At 49.4% G+C, this 15,656-nt stretch overlaps 1 protein-coding gene across 2 annotated transcripts in view; it reads right to left on the reverse strand.

Annotated features, from left to right (window-relative positions):
• Positions 1 to 15,656, reverse strand: part of Stk10 (serine/threonine kinase 10) — a 58,921-nt gene that overhangs the window by 37,891 nt on the left and 5,374 nt on the right. Inside the window, exons 1-2 of one of the 2 annotated variants that reach the window (XM_048333930.1) lie at positions 14,011 to 14,029; positions 4,113 to 4,277 (exon numbers count right to left, since the gene is read on the reverse strand). Coding sequence is in view for 1 of the 2 variants with exons in the window: in XM_048333929.1 (XP_048189886.1) it covers positions 4,113 to 4,277 (165 nt within the window). In the remaining variant the exon portion in view is untranslated. Of the gene's footprint in view, positions 1 to 4,112; positions 4,278 to 14,010; positions 14,030 to 15,656 lie in introns of those variants that run through there. The other variant, XM_048333929.1, reaches the window with a different exon arrangement.

A 15,656-nucleotide genomic window follows, 5' to 3' on the forward strand; every position in this document is an offset into this window, starting at 1 on the left:
GACTGAAGTTGGGATCAGACTTTGGTCACAGGCATAGAGTTCCTGCTTTAAGGGACCAGTCAATTCCATAGGAACAATCAGTACCCTGACTGGCTGGCTAGCCGCCATTCCCTAAAGCCAGCTCCACCATGGACGCCCATGTCCCAAGATCCATGGCCACAAAGACCGTCAGCAGTGGGCTCTCCAGCCCCTAAGACCAAGTAGGCATGCGGTCAGAGGGCGATATGGGCAAACTACTGAAAGGTAGCTGGTCAAGAGATAACATCTTCAACTATATTCAACCAACAGTTTTGCGGCCCCAGATGGGCTATTAAGGGATATACACACCTGGAACCAAGGGGGAAGGATAGGCAAGGCAGGGCAGCAGATACTGAAGACCAGAGAGCTAGCCAGGGGCAGGGCCCTGTGGTCAGCACACAAGGCTCAGGGTGGTGTTAGATCCTACGCCACCCTCACCTCCATACCTGAAGGCCCCAGTCTTTAAAGTGCCAGAGTAAACAATGGCAAACAAAGGTTTTGATGTGACTAGCTAGGTTCCAGCCCAGATCTGACACTAGACAATGGGCAATCCCAGCCTCGGCCTGCTCCTTTGTACCGGGGGACAACACAGGACCTGCCTCTCACAGGGACACTGACAGGTGGCACTTAGTATTCAGTAACTACTTCACAGCCATTCAGCATACCAAGATACTCAGCACGCCGGACCCTCTGCATGCCCAGCCCCTGGCACCTGAGCCTGCTCTCCTGAAGGCTGAAGGACATGGGAGGTGGCAAGCCCACAGCTCCAGGATGACTGCACAGACACACACACACACACACACACACACACACACACAGAACACTGGTGTCTAGAGGTGACCCTCCGTGTCTGTGCCCACAGCACCTAACACTACCCGGCACCTGGGGTACTTAGCATGCTGCTAGTGATCAGTGAATAAGTGAAGGATGGATGAGAGATGGAACAAGTCACATCTGCCCACCTGCTCCTGGGAGCTGGGTGGTCCAGCCCCATGAAATACTGGCCATGGAATACCAGATGTGTGTGAGCATTACTACAAGGCAAATGACTGCTGTGGAAGGTAAAGAACAAACCCTTCACCTGGTCGTTCAAGACTTTTGCCACCCCAAGGATGGCACCCCCAGTTTCCTTCTCCAGGGACAGCCCTAACCACGGCTATGATCACCTGGACAAGAGTCCACACCTCTGCCTACACACCCTTCTGCAACTCAGCTCTGCAATCCCTCGGTCCCAGGGCTAGCTTCTGGAAGTGCAGATCCTCCTCCCAAAAGAGGACAAAGCAACAAGCAGGGCTGTGGGGTAGCTGGGGGAGGGCCGGTCCAGCAGCAGCCTTGGATAAGAAAGTACTGGCTGAAAGTGACAATTTAGGGACAGAAAGACCACATGACAGTCATGATCCAGCCAAGAATTGTTCTTTTTCTCTATCTGTTTTTCCAGATTAGCCATTTCTAGCTGTGTGGCCTGGGAGACAAGTCACTTAGATTCTTTGTTTCTCGTTTCCTTCTGTGCAACAATGCCAAGGTAATGATACACTGCCAAGGACACACAGAGCTGAGGCCTTAATAAATGCTATCTATCACAGTGTTGTCTCTGGACCTCAGAAAGGAATGGATTTGTGATTCCATCTCAATGAATAAAGAAAACAGACACATAACAGAGTTTTCCTTAAACATGTAGTGAGTGGTCCAGCAAGTGTAGGAGTGGAGAGGAAGGTAGACCACAAGATGGAGGTAAACCTTCAGTTCATATCCAGAAAAACTCTATAGGCTGGTTTGGAAATCAATAGTGAAAAACCTTAGAAATCCTTATGAAGAGGTTCCCAGGAATTGGAAGTGTGGCTCAAGTGTTAGAGTGCCAGCCTGAAACAAAAAAGCCAAAGTAGAGTACTAGGCCCTAAGTTCATGTAGAAAAAAAGGTGCCCAGAAAAGAACTCAAAGAAGTCCATCACAGAGTTGTTCGCAAAAGCAAAGAAAAAATGAGAAGTGGTCTAAATACCTAACCACAGCGCATGGCACAGTCAGCAAGGGACCTTCCATTGGAAAAAATTAAACAACCAAAACCTTTTTGGCATTTGTTAAGTTCAAGTTAGGGCCTTGCTTTATGCCTGGACAGGCCTGAGCTGCCATTCTCCTCCTGTACTGGGGGGGAAGGCCTGGGCCACTGCACTCACCCACTGGGTCAAGTGCTGACCCCCTCTCTCTCCTGCATTCCTGTATGTTTTCATTTTTCTCTGGTGAATACATACATAATAATTGTTTAATTTCTATTTTGTTCTTATTTTGTAAAAGAAGGAAAAACTTTCTAAAAAGTAGCTCTAGCAATTAGGACACAGAAAATAGACTGGGCTTTATCAGTCTTGACTTTGGGCCATGAGCAAGGAGCTTGACTTCTCTGTGGCCCTGTTCCCTCCTCTGGGAAAAGTGACCACCTGTAATTCCCCATGCCCAGCTCCACTCTAGGATCCCTGGAGACAGTGGAGAAAGAAGGATTGTGAAATCTGAAGCCTTTTTCTCCCACAACACCTGAGTGGCATCCCAAGGAAATATGAGAGGCAAAGGAACGGGGGCTGGTTAGTGGCAGGCCTTGTGGTAGGCTAGTCAGGAGACCAAGCTCCAGAGGTGAGGGCTATGCTATGGTTTGAGTAGGACCCCCAGAGGGTCACATGCTTGAGTTGGTCCTCAGTTGGCAATGTCAGAAGGTGGTGAAACATTCAGGAGGTAGCAAGTAGCTTGGGGGGACTGATACATTGCTCCTGAGTCATCAAGCACTTTCTGGCCTCCTGCCTCACCAAAAATCTCATGATTCTCTTATGTGAAAACCCTCGTGATATCTTATGATAAGAGGTTGTCATGACACCCAGGCCAATCCTGGTACCATGGCCTTGAATCTCCAAAACTAAACCTCTTTTATGTATAAAGTGTCCAGCCTCAGCCGGGCTGCTGGTGGCTCATACCTGTAATCCTAGCTGCTCAGGAGGCTGAAATCTGAGGATCACAGTTCAAAGCCAGCCCAGGCAGGAAAGTCCATGAGACTCTTATCTCCAATTAACCACCAGAAAACAGGAAGTGACACTGTGGTTCAAAGTGGTAGAACACTAGATTTGAGCTGAAGAGCTCAGAGACAGCACCCAGGCCCAGAGTTCAAGCCCCACTCCATGACCAACAAATAAATAAATAAATAGTTTAAAGTGTCCAGCCCCAGGTATTTCATTATAGCAATAGAAAATGGACTAATTTAAACTAGAATGGTCAAGGTTGTACCCCTCCGCCATTGGCACCCCAGTGCTGGACTTGTTTTCTCATCTGTGACATAAGAGGGAAGGGATTTGTAAATTCTCCTTGGGTTTTCCTAATCATTAGGCTTTATTTTCTTTTCAAATGAAACCAATTCTTCCAATTAACACAGTAGTTATTTTCTTAAAAATCAGGCATTCTGTGCAATAAAAAGCCAGAACTACATTTCCTATTACATTGAAAAAATTATAAAATACTATTCATCAACATCAAGCTCACTACCAACTTCCTTAAACATTGCAAACACAGTGGAACTCTCCCATACTGGCACGTGAACACCTTGTCCTCCTGGGAATTCACTCCTTCAATCCCATCACCCTCCCCTGTGCTAGGTGCTACAGGCTGAAAATCCTTTATCCAAAATACTTAGGACCAGAAGTGTTCAGGTTTTGGAGTATCTGAGAGCTCGGAATATTTGCAACCACTTTACTGGGTAAGCAACCCTAACTGTAAGATCTGAAATCTGAAACTTTTTGAAGATCATTCTAATTTTGGAATTGTGTGAATTTCTGATTTCCAGGCTGATAATACTCATTTTGTATTATTACCCCAATGTTATAGAAGCCGAAACTGAGCCAAGGTGGGTCACACAGAAGTGTAGGTTTATCTGGCTTATAAGCAGCAAGATTCAGGACCAGGCAGGAGAGCTCTATAAATGCCACCATCTCCTGCTCAAGAAGGAAAGGCTTCAGGCAGAGGGAGCAGGGAGCTCATAGACCCCCCTCTCCACCTCTCCCTGCCCCAGCCCTCACTCTTACAGCAAATACTGAGCCAGAGCCTGGGGGGCATGTTGTCCTTACCCACAGCTTCCCGTCATAGTAGTACGCCCCCAGGAGCTTCACAATATAGGGGTGGTCACAGGTAGCCAGGATCTCAATCTCCACAATGTAGTCCTCCAGCTCCTCCTCACTCTTGGTCTCAATGACCTTGGCTGCAGCCAGGTCACCGGTCTCCTTATTCTTGGCCTGTAAGGTGGAGACACAGAAGGTCAACAAGGTGTGCACATGCGGGCAGGACACAGATCCGTGGAGACCACTCCTGAATGGGAAAACCGAGGTCGGCGCTGGATGGGAACAAAGTGCAACCAGAACGTGACAAGGGCCTGTCAGCCCTGGGGTGTAATGGGAGACCCAACATCTGTGCTTCGTAAAAATGATGTAATAAATAAAGTACAAAAATGGGCTAGTTCTGCAAACACCGACATGAGAAGACTGCATAGGAATGTCTCATGCATCATTTCACACAAAAAGAATGAAGTGCTGAGAGAGAGAGAGAGAGAGAGAGAGAGAGAGAGAGAGAGAGAGAGAGAGAGAGAGAAACCAGTCCTAAGTTTATAAATTACAGTGAAATTTCTTAGTGGCCAATATCTGTGTTTCTTTTGTGGTGAAAACCTTCGCACCTACTAGGCTAAAATCAAGAAACATAACATAGCAAGTGTGGACAGCCAGGAGTGGAGCAGTTGGAACTTTGGAGCACCTGAGAAGGTGCAGCTACCAGGAAGAGCTCTCCAGCTCTCCCAAGGCTCGCCCTTGCGGCACAGGAGGCAGCACTTTCCATGAAGCCAGAAGTGGACCTGACTGAGGGTCAGTTAAACAATCAATAAAACCTGACAGCTATCTACAATGGGATAGTACTCATCCATTAAAAGTAACAGAACTCTGATGTATGATTGGACAGGAACAAGCCCTGAGAGCAGGGCTGGGAATGTGGCCTAGTGGTAGAGTGCTTGCCTAGCATGCATAAAGCCCTGGGTTCGATTCCCCAGTACCATATATACAGAAAAAGCTGGAGGTGGTGCTGTGGCTCAAGTGGTAGAGTGCTAGCCTTGAGCCAAAAGAAGCCAGGGACAGTGCTCAGGCTCTGAGGTCAAGCCCCACAACTGGCAGAAAAGCAAACAAACAAACTTTGGGAACATCATACTAAGTGGAATAAGACAGGACTCACACAGACAAAAAGTCAAACAAAGGTTACCAAAGGTGGGGAGGGAGAAGGTGGAGCTCACTCTGGAGTGAGTAGAGCTTTGGATGGGAGATAACAGAATTTGGAATATAGGTGATGCAGACAGCTATATGACTTGTGAGCTTATTTGATGCTTTATTAAATTTGATACTTTACTAAAATGATAAATATACATCATATGTTACCAAAACTGAAAAAGAAGAGAGGAAAGAGAAATAAACAGGCTACTTGAACGAGCCATCTCACCTGCTTACACCAGGAGCTTCCTAGGGAGATGAGCCTGGAGGGCCTGGGCACCTCACCCACCACGCACCATGAGATCAGAGTCAGAAGATGCAACCAGTGCCAAGCCCAGGGACGACGGCTCCCCTGGGCACTGGGCACCACTGTGGCATCTTCACCACGCTGCAAGGTGCAGCAGCCACACCCTGTGCCTTCCCCCAGTGACAGCCCTGGCACTCACCTTCCTGGGATGCTGACTGCCACTGCTGCTCTGCATCCTGAACACAAGGAGTGAAAACATGATCTACTCACCGGACCAGAACCCAGGAACCACACTCCCCCATTCCACATAACCAAGAAGTGCAGAACTAGAGAGGGGGAAGGTGAATGGAACCAATGATCACTTCAGAGTTGACTTCAGTTTCTGTGGACTCTCCAGTACCACCCAGAGCTTCTCTCCCACCACCACTGACAGGCTTCCAGGGGACGCTTCCTGGACTGCAGCCAGCCCCTCACGGGGCCCACAACACAGAAGGGCTCTTCCCTGGACCCACACACAGAGGAGGCCTCTCCTTGGACCCACACACAGAGGAGACCCTCTCCCTGGCCTGTGGTTGTCAAGGTTGGAGGGACCCTACCACATGACAAGACCCCTACTTATGAGGCAGGACTTGGGAAGGGCACCTGGCTCCACAGGGAACCTTCCAGAAGGTGATGCACAGGGAATGATTCAGGTTAATTTGCTCCTTGTATACATACCCTCAACTCAGGTACCACACTGTCACCTGAACTGAAAAGAATAAGACGCAGCTCCTAGGCACTGTCCATGATTCCATTGCCTTCCCTCAGGACACAGTGATTGACTCAAGAATAAACATGTGATCAAGTTAACCAATGAAATGCAACTTTAGAACAATTGCTAAAACCACCATACTGGCTGTAAGCCCTCTTTATCAGAGTCTCCAGACAGATGTTCCCCCAGAGGGAACTGAAAAGGAAACCAGACCCAGGGCTAGCTGAGGGCACTGTTCAATCCCATCAATTTTACAATATTTTGAATCTAGGAAAACTGCACCTTTAGTACCAGCTACTTGGGAGGCTGAAGCCAGAGGAGCTCTTGAGTCCTGGAGTGAAAGAGAAGGGGAAGAAAAAGAAGAAACACGGTGTTCAGAGAGGTGATGTCATCTGCCCAGTCAAAGAGTAAGTAAGTAACAGAGCTAGGAGCTGAATTTTAGCCCATGTAGTTTCAAAGTCCGTATTTGTACCTCATTTCACCAGAGGTGCCCATAAACTCTGCAAAAGTCCTGTCTGACCTCACTTTCCCTCTATTCAGTCAGAGGGTAAGGATCTGGAGGCAGGGGAGGAATGGTCTTAGGGAGTTAAGGGTGATCTAAGAAGATGGATGGGGGGGGGGGGCGTGGGAGTAGACAGGCAAGGCATCATATCATGAACAAGTGGCTATCTGTGGCTGCTCGCATCTCTCTTTCTCCCACTGGCTGAGGCAAGGCCAGGGTCCAGCCAAGGGTGAGGGGCTCCTCAGCCCGCCCTCCCCTGGTAGCCAGCAGTGACTAATGCCTCAGCCCACACCCTTGAGCAGAGACACAGTGTCCACAGTGTCTTCTGGCCCAGACACCCCTGTGGGGACAATCATCCCCTTGTGCAGACTGGGGCCTGGCCCAGAGGAGGTGGGAGCTGGGGGCCCCAGTCTCGAGGCAGTAGGGCCAACCTCCCCCAGCCTAAAGGACATGAGGGCTTTGCAGCCCGGCCTAGAGGAGGTGGAGGCAGGCTCCCCTAGTCAAGGTCCCTACCCTAGCCAAGGGCCCAGCCAGCCCATTCAGGGACTGGAGTTTCCTGAGAGCAAGTGGCACAACTGTACCCATGGAGGACAGTCTCTAGGCCCTTCTCTTGTGGCTGTCAGCTGATCACTGTACCATTCTGTCCTCCTCCCAGGACATAGCTGAGATGCCAGGAACCAGCAAACTTTAGCTACTACCCCTGAACTCCAGCTCTCCAGTCTCCATTCTGCAAGTGCAGAAACTGAGTCCAAGAGGGGGAATGAGATGGACACAGGCACTCTGCCTGCCTCAAGAGGCATGAGTGACAACACTATAGACCCGTCTGCGGACCTGGGAGAATGAGATAGACATGTACACTCTGCCTGCCTCAAGAGGCGTAGGTGAGAACACTAGACCAGGTCTGTGGATCTGACCCACTGGAACGCACGTCAGGCCTGGAAGTCACAGGAGCTGCCTGGAACTGAATCCTCAAGGCATCCATTCCCATTCCTCCTTTTGGATTCAAAACTCCAGTTTTCCTAAAGAACTGCTCCCCTTCTCTCAGTCCAAGGGACCTGGGAGGGGCTGACCCACTGCAGTCTCACCCAGGCCCAGATGCAGACCCAGCCCAGCCTTGTCATAGCCACTGAACCAAGGCAGGCCAACTGAGGTATACCTGGGAGGTTTTTTTTGTTTCTGATTCTTTTTTCATGCTTGCTAAATATTAGAGAATCAGCTTTTTCTTTCTCTATTGATGGCTAAGCTATTAGAACTGGATTGCTAAGCTGATTGTAGTATCCTGTACCCATTCTTTCAGAAAGCCTGCCAGAGAAAGAAGCAGGGCCCACAGAGGGCTGAGAGAAGAGAGCTAACAGTTCTGCAGGATGCTTGGAGCCAGCTGTTCCCAAAAGCAGCTTCCCTTAGACTTTCCAGTAATATAAGTCAATACATTCCTTTTGGGACTCTTACCACTTGCCACCAAAAAGGAAGTGGATTTCCTATCTCATGGCTCCCACAGAGAGCAGGCATCTAAGGAAACACCCATCATGACCAACAAGGGACAAACAGACACTTGCTGAGGCCTCCCAAGACACAGTCTGATAACGTAGGCCCTGGGGATCTATGTGGAGGCCACAGGCCATCAGCAGCCATGGGATATCCTGTGGAAAAGGGGCAAGGATCATTTCACATGTCATAAATTAGCGAAGCCAGACAGTCATGACAACCCCTGTGCATGCTCTGCCATGCGGTACAGAGGGTAAACACTTTACAGACAAGAATATAAAATTGCTTCCATCTTTTAAAGGTAGCATTTGGCAATAACTGGATTTGGTTTGAGTTTCTGAGAAAGGATCCTAAGTGTATCCGGAACTCAGATCCTCCTGCCTCAGTCTCCCAAGTGCTAAGATCACAAATGTGTCTCAGAACACCTAGCTTCTCATATAGTTAAACTTATTACCCTCATCTCTGGATATTTACAGCCAAGAGACCATTCAAAAGCAACAAAAAAATGTACTAGAGTCATGTTTCCATTAGCCTGTCCATCAGAGAAAAGGTGCAACTATCTAAAATGTTTAATGGTATAATGGGATACTAAACAATAGTTTATAATGTTAAATAATAAAATAGTACAAGAGTGGGAAGAAGTAGTTAAGCTGTAGTAGTAAGTGACAAGGTGGGGCAGTGACACTGTGCCTAGGTCACCGCAGGGAGCACTGTGTGCCTATGGACAGAGCTGACCTGAGACCAGGGCCCTGCGGAGGCCACACACTTGTGAGGGGAGGCTTTATCCCAGGACATCTGGTGGTTATCATGGCAAGGACAGCAGGGGAGGGTGCAAAAGCAGCCTCCTCACCCCACAGCCACTCAGCCGTGCTGTCCTGTGTGGCAGCCACCAGCCACTCTGGCAATTTAAATAGAAAAGGTACAGAGGGAAAAGTTTAGTTCCTCAGTCACATTCGCCGTATTTCAAGTGCAGAATAGCCACATACGAAGCAGAGCAGAGGCTGAAGCTCTTGCCCCTGCGGTACATTCTGCCCCTCATCCTCCCTAGGAAAAGAAAGCCTCTCCAGAGGTGAGGCAGCACTCCAAAGTCAGATGTGAGGCCTAGGGGAGGCAAGATGCACAGACAGACAGAAGGTAAAGATGGGTGAATGAAAGTTGGATGGGCAGACTGATAGGTGATTGGGGATAGAAAGGAAGGAAGGAGGAATGGATGGAGAAACAGGAGAAAGAAGTGAAGTAAGAAAAGGAAGAGGGAATCTGTGGGCCCAGCACATAAAAGCAGACAAGGGAATGGTAAGATATTCATTTTCTCCTCAGCATATTTAGATTTCTGAATCTTCAGCTTCTCTTGTTTTGGAAGATGGTACTTCTTTACCTTGCAGGCCCAGAGCCTCTGACTGGGCCAGAAGGCCTCTGCCAAGTAGAGAGAGGCCACTTCCCCATCCGCCATGGCTGTGCCAAGTTTCAGCTCAACAGAACTCGACAGCCCAGTTTCAGAGCAAGTGACACTTAAGGAAGGCTAAGATTATGAAGCACAAAAGCAGAGGCATGCAGGGCTTCTACAATGTGTGGTCAACACTCTCCCGGTAGGGAGAGCCATTTGGGCATGGCCAAGAAACACTAAGCCTCAAAAGTCCTTCTGGGTTTTGGAGGCCAAACCCAAACAGAAGAGGCCCTATGGGAACCACACATGGTAGTCTTGGCTAAAAACCCAAGCAACCTGTCCAAGTTGGCGGAGCTCATGGGAGCCTTCTGATCTCCGGCTTTTCAAAAGTCACAAGGAATGCAACCCCAGGATAACACGAAAAAGGAGGCAGAAAAAGTGATTGTGGGTTCTGCCTTTCCAAGACTCCCTCCTACCCAAGGAGGGCTGGGAGACAGGGCTCTGGGAGTCCAGAGCAGGCAGGGCTCTGCCATGTTCGCAGGCAGACAAGGAAGCAAAGGGGACAGAGAGAAGGAAGTACCTTTAGGCAGGCTATACCTACAAGACAGAGGTAGTGCACATCTGGGGCAGGTCCTTGAGCACTGTTTCCATCTGCTTTTTTGGATAAACAGTATTTTCCATGCTGCTTGTTGTTGTTGTTCTAAAAACAACACTCACTCATAAAAGACCATCTTAAAAAGAGAATGGCACAAAGAGGAAAATTAAAACCACTCTGTATCTTAGCGATAATCTCCTTTCCAATTTTGGAATGCCTCTTTCCCTTGGGTGTCTGGCAATCCCTAGTCTAAAGGCTTTTCTGGGAGGGTGGGTGATGGTGAGTGACCTTGCCCCTCATGTCCACCTTTATATAATGAAAACCTGACAGTCCTATCTGGGCAGGGGCTGGAGCGGCCATGAGCCCACATCGGAAAGGGGCACAGTGTAGGCTCCAGCAACAGCCTCACAGGCACCTATCTCGCCATCAACCGTCTTCATGCCAAGCAAAAGGAATTGTACACACTGATGGGTCATTTCCTTTTTCTGCTTCAATTTATATTTAAATTAACACAGTACATGGGTAAGGAACAATGTGACGTTTCAATATTCATATTCCATGTGCAGTCTTACTGAAGTAATTGGTCACCTCAAATATCCATCATATCTTCATCTGGAAACCTTCACAATCTTCTCTAATGGCTACCTGAAATGTGAAGTCAATCATCTGCCATAGCTACCCTACTGTGCGAGGACAGGACCTGGTAGCCCTCCTGTTCCTCCCTCTGCTTATGCCCTTCCCAGCCTCTAACCACCAGCCAGACCTCCACTTGGCCAACTTCTTTGGCTGACATGTGTACAGCACATCTCAGGAAGCACCACACACCATCACCTCCAACCATGTGAAGCAGAGCGCTACTCAGATTTCTACTTTCCATCCCAAAATCCTGAGGCTGTGAGGAGAGGCAACTTTATCAAAATGACAGCACAATGGGCATACTGAAGTAACCAACAGCTCTGAACCCAGTCTAGAAAACATTCATCACCATACCCACTGCCTGGATGGAAGGAGAAAGCTTCCTGTGGAACTCGTTCATTCACTCATTCACTCAACCCATTCATTCACTCATTCACTCATTCACTCAACCCATTCATTCACTCACTCATCCACTCATTCACTCATTCACTCACTAACTCATTCACTCACTCATTCATTCACTAAATCGTTCCCTAAATCATTTTCTCACTCATTCACTCACTTACTCATTCACAGCCGACACTGACTGAGTCCTGTTCCAGGAACTGGGGACATGTGTGTTGAGAATATTCAAGTCCTCTATTACCTATTTTGAAATACACTGTTAGCCACTACTGGCCACCATAATCAGCTCACGGAACATGAGAGGGGACTCCTCCCTGTTCCCATTCACCAGCCTTCCTGTGCCTGTCTCATACTCTGCTGGAACCTGGAGGTAGAAAACAAGCAAGAAGATGCACAGAGAAGCAAGCTGTGGGGCAAGAGATAGGGAGGAGCTGTCGCCATGCAAGAGGGGAGGCCTGAGGAGGAACATGTGTACTAAGACACAGAAGAGGGAAGGGGCCAGCCGTGCCCTCATGCACAGGAAGACCCTGAGGCCAGCAGGCACAGCAAGTGCAAAGGACAGGCAGCAACAAGCACCTCCTTCCTTTGACTGAGGCAGGGACCCCTCAGCCACCAGCACAGAAATCTGTTCCTCTCTACCCTCACTTTGGAATGACCTGTTGGCAAGAAAAAGATCAGAAAGCTACAGGGAATAAAAGGGGAAATGCAGCAAAGCAGAAGCAGAGAGAAAGGGGAAGAGAAAGTACAAAGTGGGAGATACACCCATTGGGGAAGAATGAGGGCAAGAGGCCCTTCAATGTGTGGCTTCCCACTCACCAGGGCCCAGAAAAGCCCTCCTCCGCCCCTGCCATCCCCACCCCCCCTCCCCACACCACCTCCCCCCCTGCTGTTCCTGCCTGCACAGCACCACTTCCCCACAGGAAAAGCAGAGGCAGACCTGGGGGGAAAGGCTCCTCCTCCTAGGAAAAGAAGCCCAAGGGCTTGGGGAAATGCCACAAGAAGTGACACTGGACAATCTCTGTCTGGCACACACATCCACCTTTTTCTCTGGTCCTTTCAGGAGAGAAGAAAGGCAGTGGGTCCTCAAAGAGGGAACTGGGCTCTCTCATCCCAGCCCTGCCACATCCAGGCTAAGTGACCCTGAGCAAGTTCCTGAGCAACAAGGCACAGCAGAAAATAGTGTCAAAGAACAACTGTAAGGCTGACATCTACATGAGCTCCTCCTGGACAAGTGGCTTCATGGACTCATTTCATCCCCAAGGGCCCCTTGAGTGATAGATGGTAAGTAGTACCACATAGTACTGTGGCACCAAGTAGTGCCCCAGTAGTAACTAGCTGCAGAGAGACACTGAAGCAGAGGTGAGGTACTCTCAGGCTCCCATACCCTGCATGGGGTTGGGGCAGGTGGAGCCAAGCTCCATCTCTAGGAATTTTCCCAGGTTCCTGGGCCATCTCTGATCTACATAAAAGTGGGCCTCTTGGGGCTGGGAATATGGCCTAGTGGCAAGAGCGCTTGCCTTGTATACATGAAGCCCTGGGTTCGATTCCCCAGCACCACATATATAGAAAATGGCCAGAAGTGGCGCTGTGGCTCAAGTGGCAGAGTGCTAGCCTTGAGCCAAAAGAAGCCAGGGACAGTGCTCAGGCCCTGAGTCCAAGGCCCAGGACTGGCAAAAAAAAAAAAAAAAAGTGGGCCTCTTTTGCCATCTCATCTGCCCTGTCTCCTTCCTCCCTCCCCCTCTGGGCTGGTGCCAGAGCCCCAGGCCCCAACCACAGCTTCGGCTGCCAACAGCTGCCTGCTCCAGTCCCCAAGAAGCAGTGGCTCTGACCCAGCCTCACTGGCCAACTTAACCTGGGGCGACTGGGAAAACTGACCATGGGGCCTGGCAAAAATCACCCCTCCTCCTTGATTTGGCCCCAACACAACATTACATGGGTCACCTGGTCAGACTCTGGGAGCACAAGGCAGGGAGGACCTCATGTGAGGTCAACATTGACATGTTCAAGTCCCTAGCCTGATATTCCAAGCCTCCTATTTGCTTCCCATGAATGTCTGTGAACATCTGGTCCCCCTCAGATGCACGTTGGAACTCTAACTGCCAATGTGGTCATCTCAGGAGGGGGAATGTGCCAGGGAGTTGAGTGAGTCCTGTGGGCCAAGCCCTCAGAGACAACATTCCTGTCATCAGAAATAAACCCCAAACACAGGGCCTCGCTCCCCTTCACCACGGAGTACTAAGAAGATGCCACTTATGCAGAGTGGACCCCCAGCAGACACCAACCCTGTGGAAGCCTTTATCACGGCCTTTCCAGCCTCCAAACCAATAAGCTTACATACTCAGCCTGTGCAGTCAGAGACTGAAAAGCCCCCCACACATCCCATCCACCCTAGTGGGAGCCATATAAACAAAGCCTCAGACCACACAAACTCAAGCAGCTGGCCACCACATGCCTCCCTGCCCAGTCTTTTGCCTGGCTTCTCCTTCTCCACCTACATCACCATCCTGAGCTCCTCCCGGGTGGAAGCTTCTAGCCCACAGACTTTCATTAGGCCCCACGCAGCTCTAGCAATAGGGAGCACAACCTTTTCCCTGGTCCATGCTGTTCTAGCTTCTGCATCCTCTGTGTTACTACTCCTTTTGTGGAAGCTTCTCTTCTGCCCTCAGACAACTCTACTGCATATATGGAAAATCAGGGCTCAGAGAAAAGCCACTCACCTCTGCCTGGCTGCAAAACCCAAGTCTTTCATCACAGACCCTGAGATTTCACGTCCGATATGGTTCAGTTTCATATCTGACCTGAGATAGAAATATTTTTTTAAAAACTAAACTAAGCATGTACACACTTTTTTTCTTGTTATTATTCCCCAAACAATGCAATATAAAAGTATTTACATAGCTTTACATTGTCTTAGGTCCTATGAGTGAGTCATCTACGAATGGTTTACAGTACATAGGAGAAAAGTTGGGATATAGCTCAGTGGCAAAGCGTTTGCCTATGCAAGTCAAACCAGCACCCAGTACCAAATAAAGACAATAAATAAAGTAGACCCAGAGGACCTACAGAGGCTCTATGCAAACATGAAGCTTCTTACACTGTGCTCCAGGGAACCAGTTCCTGCCACCCCACCCCACCCCCACCATGGCAAGAACCCTTCCCTGGGAGCTGTGACTCACAACTGCATGGCTTTGCTTCTCCTCCCTCATCTGCAGAGCATGTGAGCATCTGATAGCCCCAGGCTGAAGAACTAACTACCTTGCCTCAAATGTCAGCACTGCCCAGGTAGGATGCCCTGGTACACATCAGTCTTCCTGCCTGGTCCCTGGTGACAGATCAGGGACTGACCAAGACCGTCTCTGAGTAATGATTAGAGCATCCACATAACAAGCTCTGTTTCATAAGCACTTCCTGGGAGGGAACCAGGTGATAAAACAAGGTGGCCTCCTGGGGCTCCTCTCAGCCCTGGGGCCACCCCTACCTCACAGACAAAAAGCTGAGGCTCAGAGGTACTGGCCTGGGGACCACACAGGGCCAGAATGGTGCCCAGATCCCACTTCCCCACCAGTGGTTCTACTGGCCCTAGCAGTAGCTGGCTCTGGGCTGAACCCCTGGGTGTTGGCCCCTGGGTATCTCCCTCAAGAGATAAGAGTGAGGACAGGGGCTGGGGTTTGTGTAGTCATTACTTGGCCCACTTTGTAGCCAGCTGAAACAGCCCTGTAGTACTGCAGGCCATTGGGTACAGCAGCCCCTGGCTGGACACCCTTCCCAGGAAGTTCAGGGCACCTAAGTTTTATAACCAAGTCAGGAATTGACTCACAATAGTGTGGACTAGGGTTTAAAAATACTAGGCCAAAGGAAGTAAGGTCACTGCCTGGGGGCAAACCTCCTTCCTGAGGGAGAGGGGAAAGGAGGGAGGAGGAGGGGAAGGGGAGGACTCAGGAGACATTGCAGCCCCCCAGGAAGCAGAAATCCAGGCTTTCCAACTACTTGGGGAGGAGGTGAGAGGGGGCCAGAGGAGAGGAAGGTCAGCCAGTGCTCACAGTTCAACCTCAGCTTTGTCTAAACCAAGCAGTGAGGGAAGGGTGTCAAGCCTTCCCAAAGCCAGCTCAGCTCTGTGGACACATGAGGCAGAGAGCACTTGTGAAGGACTCATCTAGGTCCTCAACTAGAGGAGGAGCAGAGGCAACCTCTGTTAATTTATGTCACTTTATCTTAAAAATCACACAGGCCTTTAACCTAGTAACTCCCTTCCGGAGTCTAGCCTAAAAATTAATTTAAAATACAGGAAGGACTTTACAAGTGAAGCCATTTATAGTCAGCTTTACTTTGTTCCTTTTTTTTTAATTTTTTTTTTATTTTGCCA

Source organism: Perognathus longimembris, chromosome 25, assembly GCF_023159225.1.
Source record: "Perognathus longimembris pacificus isolate PPM17 chromosome 25, ASM2315922v1, whole genome shotgun sequence".
In the NCBI taxonomy this organism is placed as follows: domain Eukaryota; kingdom Metazoa; phylum Chordata; class Mammalia; order Rodentia; family Heteromyidae; genus Perognathus; species Perognathus longimembris.